The 13,120-nt window shown below is 41.6% G+C and overlaps 1 protein-coding gene across 2 annotated transcripts in view; it reads left to right on the forward strand.

Moving 5' to 3' along the window:
- LOC111957424 (protein kinase C alpha type) overlaps window positions 1–7,074 on the forward strand; it is a 213,159-nt gene extending 206,085 nt beyond the window's left edge. For both annotated transcript variants that reach the window (XM_023978280.2, XM_023978348.2), the window contains one exon: window positions 3,097–7,074. In XM_023978280.2, coding sequence (XP_023834048.1) covers window positions 3,097–3,267 — 171 coding nt within the window. In that variant the 3' untranslated portion in view covers window positions 3,268–7,074. The remainder of the gene's footprint in view (window positions 1–3,096) is intronic.
- The last annotated feature ends 6,046 nt before the right edge of the window (window positions 7,075–13,120 follow it).

A 13,120-nucleotide genomic window follows, 5' to 3' on the forward strand; every position in this document is an offset into this window, starting at 1 on the left:
AGGATGAAAGCGGCTCCACTTCTCTCACATTTAATAGCAGAGGTTTGCTCTGCTCTTGTCAACACGCCAATTAACCCTTTGACAACCCCGCTGTACGTCGATTGGCGACGTTGCTATTTTGATTCAAGTGAACTTCTCATTTGTTACGTAAAACCTCTACATACAGTGGGGGTCAGTATGTTACTTAAAACCTCTACATACAGTGGTGGTCAGATGTTACGTAAAACTCTACATACAGTGGGGGTCAGATGTTACGTAAAACTCTACATACAGTGGGGGTCAGATGTTACTTTAAACTCTACATACAGTGGGGGTCAGATGTTACGTAAAACCTCTACATACAGTTTTGGTCAGATGTTACGTAAAACCTCTACATACAGTGGGGGTCAGATGTTACTTTAAACCTCTACATACAGTGGGGTCAGATGTTACATAAAACCTCTACATACAGTGGGGGTCCGATGTTACGCACACCTACATACAGTGGGGGTCCGATGTTACGTAAAACCTCTACATACAGTCGGGTCAGATGTTACGTAAAACCTCTACATACAGTGGTGCTCAGATGTTACCAAAACCTACATACAGTGGAGGTCAGATGTTACATTAAAACCTCTACATACAGTGGGGTCAGATGTTACGTAAAACCTCTACATACAGTGGGGGGTCAGATGTTACGTAAAACCTCTACATACAGTGGGGGTCAGATGTTACATAAACCTCTACATACAGTGGGGGTCAGATGTTACGTAAAACCTCTACATACAGGGGGGGTCAGATGTTATGTAAAACCTCTACATACAGTGGGGGTCAGATGTTATGTAAAACCTCTACATACAGTGGAGGTCAGATGTTAATAAAACCTCTACATACAGTGGGGTAGATGTTACGTAAAACCTCTACATACAGTGGAGGTCAGATGTTACATAAAACCTCTACATACAGTGGGGGTCAGATGTTACATAAAACCTCTACATCACAGTGTGGGTCAGATGTTACGTAAAACCTCTACATACAGTGGGGGTCAGATGTTATGTAAAACCTCTACATACAGTGGGGGTCAGATGTATGTAAAAACCTCTACATACAGTGGGGGTCAGATGTTACGTAAAACCTCTACATACAGTGGGGGTCAGATGTTACGTAAAACCTCTTACATACAGTGGGGGTCAGATGTTACGTTAAAACCTCTACATACAGTGGGGGTCAGATGTTACGTAAAACCTCTACATACAGTGGGGGTCAGATGTTACATAAAACCTCTACATACAGTGGGGGTCAGATGTTACGAAACCTCTACATACATGATGGGGGCAGATGTTACGTAAAACCTCTACATACAGTGGGGGTCAGATGTTACGCAAAACTTCACATACAGTGGGGGTCCGATGTTACGTAAACCTCTACATACAGTGGGGGGTACGATGTTACGTAAAACCTCTACATACAGTGGGGGTACGATGTTACATAAAACCTACATACAGTGGAGATCAGATGTTACGTAAAACCTCTACATACAGTGGGGGGTACGATGTTACGTAAAACCTCTACATACAGTGGGGGGTACGATGTTACGTAAAACCTCTACATACAGTGGGGGGTACGATGTTACATAAAACCTACATACAGTGGAGGTCAGATGTTAAGTAAAACTTCTACATACAGTGGGGGTACGATGTTACGTAAAACCTCTACATACAGTGGGGGGTACGATGTTACATAAAACCTACATACAGGGGAGGTCAGATGTTACATAAAACCTCTACATACAGTGGGGTACGAAATTATTGACACCCTTGATGATTCTTAGAACTAAAGAAATTGTTTAGTGTTTGGTCCATAGCATGCAATGACTACACCAAGCTTGTGACTCTACAAACTTGGATGCATTTGCAGTTCGTTTTGTTTATGTTTCAGATTATTTTGTGCCCAATAGAAATGAATGGTAAAAAATGCATTGTGTCATTTTGGAGTCAGTTTTATGATGAATAGAATATGTTTCGAAACACTTCTACATGAATGTGGTTGTGACAATGAATATGGATAATCCTGAATGAATAGTGAATAACGATGAGTGAGAAAGTTTGTCAAAGATATCCTCAAGACATGCTAACCTCTCACCATTACAATAACAGGGGAGGTTACCATGTCTTGGGGGTATGATCTTTGACCGTTTGTACTTGTTAAACAAAACAATATTTTCTGAGCAATTTTATTAGTATAAAATAATATAATTTCCACATTTTTGTGAGCATACAATATAGCTCAGTATTTGAATAATTTATTTTATACAGTCGTTATTGCTCATCTTTTTTTTTTACATTTACATTTGAGTCATTTAGCCGACTCTCTTACCCTGAACCACTAACAGTAAGGAAGTGCATACATTTTCATACTGGTCCCCTTTGGGAATCGAACCCTACCAACTGAGCCACACTTTAGTGTGTCAATAATTACGGACCCCACTGTACATCCAAACAACACGAGGAGCTCTATCGAAACAAGTTACCGGGTCAGAAGCGACTAAGGCGTGTTTGACTGTAGAGATCCTGACATCATCTCCTTCAATTCCCTCTGCGACTCTTTCCAAAGTCTCGTTTGTACAGTACAGATTGCTGTTTCACAGCTGCACGCCAATGTTACTTTTTAAAACCATTGGATTCAATTGCATTAAAAACATTATAATCCAGGTGACTGGGGTTTCCTCCCAAATGGCATCCTATTCCCTCTACAGTGCACTACTTTAGGGCCCATAGGGCTCTGGTCAAAAGTAGTGCACTATAAAGGGAATCGGATGTCATTTGGGACTCATGCTGGGATGTAGAGCATGTCATGTGATGTTAGCGTGGGAACAGGAGGGGGAGAATAGGAATAGAAAGAGCGATATCAGGTGCGAAATGTTCTCTCTTTCCCTCCGTTCTCTCTTTTAGCAGACCAGGTGATGGAGGTGGAGGGATATCTAATCAAGCCCAGTTTCTATTTGCACATGTATTTCTTCATACCTTTGTGTGTTCCGTATGTTACAGTTGCAGCCACCTACGCCTCCCATTTTAAAACCTCTGTCTCTCTCTCTCTCTTTCTATCCCTCCCTCGCAGTGCGGCAAAGGGGCGGAGAACTTCGACAAGTTCTTCACGCGCACCCAGCCCCAGCTCACGCCGCCCGACCAGCTGGTCATCGCCAACATCGACCAAGCTGACTTCTCAGGCTTCTCCTTCATCAACCCCCAGTTCATGCACCCCTCCCTGGTCTCCCTGCACACCGTATGAGGAGGAGGAAGGGGGGGGGGACACCACGGACCCCCCTTCCTACCTCCGCTACCTACCTAGCACTAACCCTCCACCAACTACAGCTTCTTCGAGCCAAACTCCCAACCACCAAACTGGTCCAACTTTACAACAACAACGTGGATCCTGATATCGACCGCCAAATTTTGAGTTCCTCTATCAATGTATTAATGATGTGTCCTCTAGGAATTGGACTTGGGGCTCTGAGTGAGAGGAGTTGGTGAGTGGAAATGCTGTGTGTTAATGGTGAGGGGGAGGATGAAGGTTTGAGGAAGGAGGTGTATGTAGGCTTGATGTACTTTCCCACCCACCCGTTGTGTTTGTATTCGAATGGGCAAATATTTGAAATCGACTCCTATTGAAGTGAATCATGATAGATATTGAGATGACTGACCTGTTGTTTTGAATGTGTGGGGACAAAACCCATGAAACAATGCCAGTTTTTTAAAAACTGATTCTAGAGCGAAGGGTTAACTTCTTGTTAAACCCTGTACTGGCTATACTAGTCTCCATTGAAACCCAAGGAAACTACAAACGTAATCTCTTGTTTTGAGCTATTGGGTCAGAGTTTGAGCCAAATATGAGGTCAGTACAGGGAGACTATGTTTACAGTCTTACCTTGTGTTGGTGAGATTTTATTTCAATATGTGTCATAACAGGTGCCCCTGTTTCAATATGCATCAAATAATACACACCCAGTACGAATATCATGACACACTAACAATAACACGCACATACAGATGTAGGATCTTCATTTGATCACCCTATTGCAGGAAAACTTTCCTGCGTTGCAAACTAAAATGTGTAATGTATTTTGAGGTTTAAAAAAGGCTTTTGAAGTTTGTAATTTCCACTTAGAAATGTCGGACTTGATTTTCCCTGAAGAAGAAAAATGTATCAACCCCTTAAAAAAAAAGGCTATTAATTATGATCCACCTAATAATTCACATTTCCTGTAGCCGCAGGATTATTTTCCTGCTGTAGCAAACTGGCTCAAATTAAGATCCTACATCTGTACACACAAGTTACAGTTACACAGGGATATATTGAACCTTGAGCTACAGGTTGTATGGTTATCTTGTCATTAGGTTTACAACTGTGAGTGGACATTCAGACAGAACGCAGTAGAAGTTCTGGTTAGATGAAGTAGGCAGTGCAACAGTCCCATCTTCTTTAAACACCTACACAAGAATCACAGGTTAACAGAAGTATAAAGGTGGTCTATCCAAAACCAAATCGAGATCAAGTAACACTACTTTGTGACAACCTTTTTACTCTCCTCCTGTCCCAACTTTGTTGTCACTGTTTGCCCACTTATCAAAAATGTCTCAATGGCCGTGATTCTCTTTGACGTGAAGAAGTCCTTCAAAGTTAAGTTCCCGAAGGAAATTTCTTGAGGATTTAGGAAGGAAATGACCTAAAACTCTGTTTTTTGTTTGTTTGAGAGGTAGCAACTAAATTAAATTGATGTTGAGTTATTGTTTGCTTACTCTATGAACCGTGCAATATTATATTGCATGCTTATACCCTTATACATGGATATAACACCTGTCTCTTATACACATCTAGATGTGTATAAGAGACAGACACTGACTAGAGTATCACGTTATTAAAACGTTTAGTTCCCTTTTCTGCTTTTATGTGATGTCATGCATCCCCCCCCCAATTAGTTCTAATTAATATTTTAATGTAACACATACCAGTGTATTAACTCTTTTGTAAATATTCATGAGTGATTTAAAAAAGTATAGTATCTCGCAGTTTTTATACCAACAACTGAATGTGATTTTATTACGTTAGATAGGTTAACATATTTCTATGTAAAAAAAAAAAAGTACCCCAAAATATCAACTTTGTAACAATTAGGTAATGAAGTCGGTCGGGATTAGCAAACCGAGAGAAACATCTGGAAGACTTTTGCAGATATTATCAAGCGTTTTCCGTTTGCTCTCGTCTCCATCGCACATATCCGATGTCCTTGAATGCGATCGCTGAGTGAGTTGACTGAATTGTGTGCCTGGCTCTTGTATCTGCATGTTGTTGGTAAGGATGAAAAAAAAAACGTGATCATCATATAAATGCTGCATGATACTCAGTACCAGTAACCAGGCCCCTGGTCAGACAGCAAGGAGTCTCCGCCCAAACACAGATCCAGGATCAGCTGAACCTAAGCCATTCACAATTAGGAGACTATGGGCAAATCTGACTCCAGATATGCGGTTAAGGGAACTCTTAAACTTGTCTCTGTACTAGACCAGCGCAACAACTTGCTCTCTAGTGTCTCAATGAAGGGGTTTTGTTTCTTATCGTTAGTGTTTGTTTGTATAAAGAAATTACAATTTACATAATTTTTTTGTCGTTGTTTTTTGGGGGGTAATAGATTCTGCTCAAGTAATTCAGGAATGTTTCTCGGAATTATCACCATAGCAATTCATATCTTCACATCTAACTGTTGATAGATTTATAAAATTCCCTCGACTTTTGCTCCTCTAAACCTTCTCCTAACCTTGTAACTGTGCCAATCCTGAAATAGCCAGAACCCGACAATAGCAGCGTTGCACTAGCTGTAGTCATACCAATGACGCGTCATTACCGAAGTCTTGTCAGTACCAAAATCTTGTCAATACCGATGTGTTGTCAACACACATGTTTTTTTCAATACCGATGACTCGTCAGTACAGATGTCTTTCCCTGGTAGACACTTAGTGGTTAGTCCAAGAAAGTGTGCCAACGCCACATATCACAACGTCTGTCCGACCCATGTGCTTCTCCCTAAAAATATGTAGCTACGGGAATGCTAATTCAAATAATGTCGACATGGTTCTGATGCCAGTCAATCCGGCAGTCGTTTCTTGTAGTTTTTTTTATGTCACGTTAGTAGCCTACACCTCTGTGTGAGTTTACCTTTGTGCTTTATAGCCGGACAGCAGTATAACGCTTCTGCTATACCATGCCTGCTTACCCCTTACCCTACCTCTCTGTGCCTATCAGTCAGAGTGTATGTGTTTACATGTGCGTGTGAGAGAGAAGGAAGGAAAGCATAAATGGGTGGTTGATGAGTGATTGGGGTGAATAAATGAGTGTGTTTGGTTGAGTGAATAATTGATCAGTGAACAACCCCGTTCCTATTGGCCTGTTAAACCCCCTGTCTGGGTAGCTCATCTCCTCTGTTCATCCTTCCATGCCTCCCCCCTTTCTCAGTGCCTGGGCAATCGATCCATTCTCTTATTGACAAAGCCCTCATCCCTTCTCCTTCAAGATCCAATCAGTTCATGAAAGCAGTTTTGTGTGAGAAACTCGCCTCTACAGGCTGACACCAACCTGTCCTTCTTGCCCCTTCCCATCCTCCCAAAACACACTGGGGAAAGAATTGGCCAAATATGTTATTTTTCACCTTCGTTTACATCCTGTGTTATATTTTCCTTTGCCTTAGCTCCTACGGGTGCGTCCCAAATGCGCACCCTATTCCCCATATATTGCACTACTTTTGTCCATAGGCCCTAGTCAAAAGTAGCGCACTATATAGGGAATAGGATGCCATTTGAGAAAGTCAGTCTCTAGCCTCTCCCCCATTCTCTGTTGATTCATGTCCAAACCAAGCGCTTCTTTTGTACATAAGGATTTAGATATCTACATAGACTTGTAAAAGAAAGAATATATTGTATTTTGCAAATGGTGTATGTTCGTTCTCCCCAAAACCCTTTGAAAGCGAGTCTGGGCTACTTACCTTGTAATCAATAGTGTAATTTGTACCTACTGTATGATAATGCAAATAAAAAATAATGGCTATTCGGGAAGCTGTTGTCTTTTTTACTTAAACTCAACTCATCAAAATCCACCATTATAAAAGGTTCATTCCTGGGAATGACATTACTCTATTTAAATATACTGGGTAACACTACGGTCTGTAATAAACCATTTAGAAGGCATTTACAAAAGGTTTGCTCGCCATTTATTAGTCACTACTCCCACGTTTGTAAAAGTTAGTACGTTTTGAAATTACACTGGTCACTCCAAACATTTTGAAAGTATTTCTAAAGTACAAATAGCGCTCACTTTAAATTGCAACAAGACTACTAATGATTCATAAATGCCTTATACATTACTTATTACAGACTCTTAAAATAATGTGACATTTCTGTCAACTCACAATCATCAAGTGTTCTCAAAATGGGATTGGTTTTTCTCGTCTTATTTTGAGAGATGCATCTCCTCTAGAACCCAACACCGCTGTCACCGTTTCCTCTCCTTTACTGCTGACTTGGGACAGGAAGTTTGCAATTGATGAAACCATTGGAAATTTTGATTTGAGCAAATAAAGTATGAAAAGGCACAGAAATTGGGTTTTAGTTGTGAGGAAGAGAAGATGGCTTGCTGGGGAAAAGTCAGATGACCTTACCTGATTCTTTGACTGTCAACCCATCTACACTAACAGCAAGACCACAGAATACAACAAGGAAACGACTTTCACTAACAGTTGGTCCAGTTGTAAATTGTTATATGGACACAAAGTCACGATAACATTTCTCATAAATGTCTGGTAAAAATGAAGCTTCCTGATTTATGATCCCTTACGGGAATCAACACATGCAGCCAAGGTGTATGGCATTATGTCCACAATCTCAGTAAGCTTCAGTAACAGACGTCCAAGTGTCTCTTGCCATTTGAAAAAGCGTGATGAACCTTAACCAAGGTTCAGTAAGCCTGACTTACCATCATATGTGAGGACCAGGGGTGAGTGCATACGGACATTAAAGTTTAACAAGTGAAGCTCTCAGAAGAAGCGTGAAAATGAGGTGCTGAATTTTTCATTGTGGACGCTGTGGCAATCAAAGTCTTTGTCAGCTGCTGGCTTTCTCATTTACAAGCTGGTTGGCACAGGAAGGCCCCTGCAGATGTTCCAGTTACCGAGTTCAACGTGTACTTAATGTCTATCAGACCCGGGCCTTGTCCCAAATGGCACCCTATTCCATATATAGTGCACTACTTTTGACCAAAGCCCACTGAGTGTACCAAACATTAGGAGCACCTGCTCCTTCCATGACATAGACTGACCAGGTGAATCCAGGTGAAAGCTTTACAAACGTCACCTGTTAAATCCCCCTCAATCAGTGTAGATGAAAGGGAGGAGACAGGTTTAAAGAAGGATCTTTAAGCCTTGAGACAATTGAGACGTGGATTGTGTATGAGCGCCATTCAGAGGGTGAAACATTTAAGTGCCTTTGAACGCAGTATGGTAGTAGGTGCCAGGCGCACCGGTTTGAGTGTGTCAAGAACTACAACTCTGCTGGTTTTTTCACCCTCAACAGTTTTCCGTGTGTATGAAGACCACCCAATGGACATGGAGTCAACATGGGCCAGCGTCCCTGTGGAACGCTTTCGACACCTTGTAGAGTCCATGCCGCGACGCATCGAGGCTGTTCTGAGAGCAAAAGGGGTGCAACTAAATATTAGGAAGGTGTTCCTAATGTTTTGTACACTCAGGGTATATAGGGAATAGGGTTCCATCTAGGGCAGGGTTCCATCTCCCATGTGGACTCATGAGGTCATTACACCTTTGCAACCAGGTCAGAGAAACAGAATACAGGAACAATAAAAGCTTGTGGTAGGTAGGTAATGAAATTGCTCACTAATGTTTGTGTACTTAATACTTATAATTTCATATCTGTGTTTGTGTGCATGCATTTGTGGAAGAGCTTGCGATAAGCATATTCTTGTACTGTGTACGCTACACTATATCCTGTGCATAATGACAAGTCAACTTTGATGTGGCATGGACAGACATAGACAGACATGTGAGTACTATACACCCACCTTATGCAGATGTGTGAGTAGGTTGATCATCAGCTCCATTGCTGGATAGATTGAAGGACAGGCTGGTGTTGATGAAGGACTATGGTGTAATGGTCAGATCTGTTAGAACTTATCAGAAAGGGCAGCATTTTGGCGGATCTACAGAGCGGATATCTACGGAACGTCTTACCAACCAACCAGGCTCCACGGTGCCTGAGGGGCCAATCAATGAGGTGGAAGGAGCTACATGCATTTCATGTCATTTCAATTCGGTCAATTCAAGGGATGAAATTCAAATATTGTGAACAAGCAGATATACAGTCCATTCGGAAAGTATTCAGACCCCTTGACTTTTTCAAAATGTTGTTACATTACAGCCTTATTCTAAAAGTGATTCATCATCAATCTACACACAATACCCCATAATGACAAAGCAAAAGACAGATTTTTAGAAATGTTTGCAAATTTATAAACAAAAAATTCTGGAAATATCACATTTACAAAAGTATTCAGACCCTTTACTCAGTACTTTGTTGACACATCTTTGGCAGCAATTACAGCCTTGATTTATGACACTACAAGCTTACCACACCTGTACTTGGGTAGTTTCTCCTGTTCTTCTCCTCAGATCCTCTCAAGCTCTGTCAGGTTGGATGGGAAGTGTCGCTGCACAGCTATGTTCAGTTCTCTTCAGAGATGTTTGATCGGGTTCAAGTCCGGGCTCTGGCTGGGCCACTCAAGGACATTCAGAGACTTGTCCCGACGCCATTCCTGCATTGTCTTGGCTGTGTGCTTAGGGTCATTGTCCTGTTGGAAGGTGAACCTTTGCACCACTCTGAGGTCCGGAGCGCTCTGGAGCAGGTTTTCATCAAGGATCTCTTTGTACTTTGCTCCGTTCATCTTTCCCTCGATCCTGACTAGTCTCCCAGTCACTGCCGCTGAAAAACATCCCCACACCATGATGCTGCCCTCACCATGCTTCACCGTAGGGATGGCGCCAGGTTTCCCCCAGACGTGACGCTGGCATTTAGGCCAAATAGTTCAATCTTGGTTTCATCAGACCAGATAATCTTATTTCTCATGATTTTAGAGTCCTTTAGGTACCTTTTGGCAAACTCCAAGTGGGCTGTCGTACCTTTTACTGAGGAATGGTTTCTGTCTGGCCACTTTGTCATAAAGGCCTGACTGATGGTCCCTCTGACAGAAATAGTTGTCATTATTGAAGGTTCTCCCATCTCCACAGAGGAACTCTGGAGCTCTGTCAGAGAGTCCATCGGGTTCTTGGTCACCTCCCTGACCAAGGCGCTTCTCCCCCGTTTGCTCAGTTTGACCGGCGGCCAGCTCTAGGAAGAGTCTTGGGGGTTTCAAGCTTCTTCCATTTAAGAATGATGGAGGCCACTGTGTTCTTGGGGACCTTCAATTCTGCAGAAATGTTTTGGTACCCTTCCCCAGATCTGTGCCTCCACATAATCCTGTCTCGAAGCACTATGGACAATTCCTTCGACCTCATGGCTTGGTTTTTGCTCTGACTTGCACTGTCAACTGTGGGACCTTATATAGACAGGTGTGTGCCTTTCCAAATCATGTCCAATCAATTGAATATACCACAGGTGGACTCCAATCAGGTTGTAGAAACATCTCAAGGATGATCAAAGGAAACAATATGCACCTGAGCTCAATTTCTAGTCTCATAGCAAAGGGTCTGAATACTTATGTAAATAAGATATTTGTTTTTTTATTTTTAACACGTTTTCAAACATTTCTAAAAACCTGTTTTTGCTTTGTCATTATGGGGTAATGTATGTAGATTGATGAGGAAAAAATATATTTGATCATTTTTAGAATAATGCTGTAACAAAACAAAATGTGGAAAAGGGGAAGGGGTCTGAATACTTTCCAAATACACTGCACTATACAACACAAGACGTTACAATGACTTCACCTGAATGAGCAAAAAGCCCACTGATAGTCCTATGGAAACATACAGCTCTCTGTCTCTCGTTCTCTCTCTCCCTCAAGAGGTCAAAAGCTGTTACTTTTACTTTGTAAGACACAAAATTGTACAAGCGTACATCGTGCTCTTCAATGTTTATTAGTTTCAACATAACACCCAGCCATGACATCTTAGCACTCTGACGTGCGTACGTGCGTATGTACGTGCGTGGGTGGGGTGGTGGGCAAGGAGAGGAGGTGTCATTAGATTAGTTGAATCTCTCTCTCTCCCCCTCTCACACCCTCTCTCTCTCTCAATCTGACTCTACATCTTAACAGAAATTAACCCTCTTCAATAAGAGAGTCTTTGCTGTCAGTCTGGTATAATTTAATTACTAGAACGCTAGTGATGAAGAGCCATTGGATCTCTCGCTGCCTTATTAAGCCATCATGGCCCTGTCCCAAATGGCACCCTATTCAGTACAATACTTTTGACCAGGGCTCTAGTCAAAAGTAGTCCACTATGTAGGGAAAAGTTCCATTTGGAATGCAGCCCATATCATTGTGTCAACGGCTTCCTTGAATCTGAATCTAATTAACTGTCTGCTTTGCTCTACCGGTAACCACTAGGGATGTCTGCTCAACGTCTGAGCTGCTATAGTCTGGAGCCCTAGAAATCTGTTCATTGCTCTAGTGGGGGTATTGGAATGGGAGTATTGGAATGGGAGTATTGGAATGGGAGTATTGGAATGGGAGTATTGGAATGGGAGTATTGGAAGCTCTGTGAAAACAATGGTATTGTATGTTGAGGGAACTTGTTAAAAGGCCCCTCTCTCTCAAATCCAAATTCCTTGATTGACATGAGAAACAGTGTGTGAATATTGCCAAAGCATCAATGTATGCAATATTCTTGAAATTGTAAGGTAATAATAAAACAATAAATAATAATAAAATAGAATAGTTAAAACGAAATAACAACAATAGAATGATAACAGTGGATAGTAATAGAAAATATAATCAATAATAGGTTAAACATGGAAAATAAGAAGCTACTATTATTACTACTGAAATGACTGCTACCACCACTGTTATTTACACTAATACCACAACTATCCCTATGATTACTATTACCAATACTTTAATTTCTACCAAAAATCTCTCTACTCACACACACACACACACACGCACACACACACACAACCCCTGTTTAGTGTTACCAGAGTGTAGTGACAGCCACTCCTCTTCCCCAGAGTGTGTAATCTCATTTAGTGAGCCACTGGTTTGAGAACCAGGCCCAAAACATGACTAATTCTCTATTTACCCAATTATGAACACAACAACCTTGACCTTCTCTCCCCTTCACACTCTCAGTGTGCATCCCAAACAGCACCCTGTTCCCTATATAGTGTGCTACTTTTGACTAGGTCCCTAGTGCATTATATAGGGAATGGGGTAATATTTGGGATGCAACCTCAGGGCTGGTTGCTTCAAATTTAATGTTCAGCTACGATGGGGATGAAGTATGGTGGTTCCTTAATGTCCATAATGAGGGGTTAATGAGAGGAGTGGGCTTTGAAAGATTGCTGGTGCTGAGTTATAGAATTAGAATTCAATTCTATGTCTATGGTTGTAGCTACCACGGCAATTTGTTACTCCAAAAACGTTAGAGGTCTTTATAATCCATTAGGACACATTTTTTATCAGCGACATTTTATAGCAGCCTGTGGGGCAAATTCTGTCGCTGTCCGTAGTGCTGAAATGTTGCCGAAGCTCGGAGGAACATGGATAGACCAGGGGGATAACAGGTCGCAGCTTCACTGATGCCAGAACAAACATACAMAGGCCTAACAAATTGTGCCAGGAAAAGTAGTTCTCCCTTGGGTGGAGAGGGAAATGCAAGGGGGCGATATAATAGCTGAGATGGAATCAGGGATGTAGATGTGGACAATCAACGTTTTCCAGCCAGCTTTTAATTATGCATACTACACTGATAGGCCATATGCTCGTAAATAATTGGATAAATTACCATATGTCTCTTCTTTGGGGGGGGGTCAGTGCTAAATTTAGTTGTAATGCTTTGTACATTTTATGCACACATAAATACCCTATC

The sequence above is a fragment of the Salvelinus sp. IW2-2015 genome, linkage group LG1, assembly GCF_002910315.2.
Source record: "Salvelinus sp. IW2-2015 linkage group LG1, ASM291031v2, whole genome shotgun sequence".
In the NCBI taxonomy this organism is placed as follows: Eukaryota; Metazoa; Chordata; class Actinopteri; order Salmoniformes; family Salmonidae; genus Salvelinus; species Salvelinus sp. IW2-2015.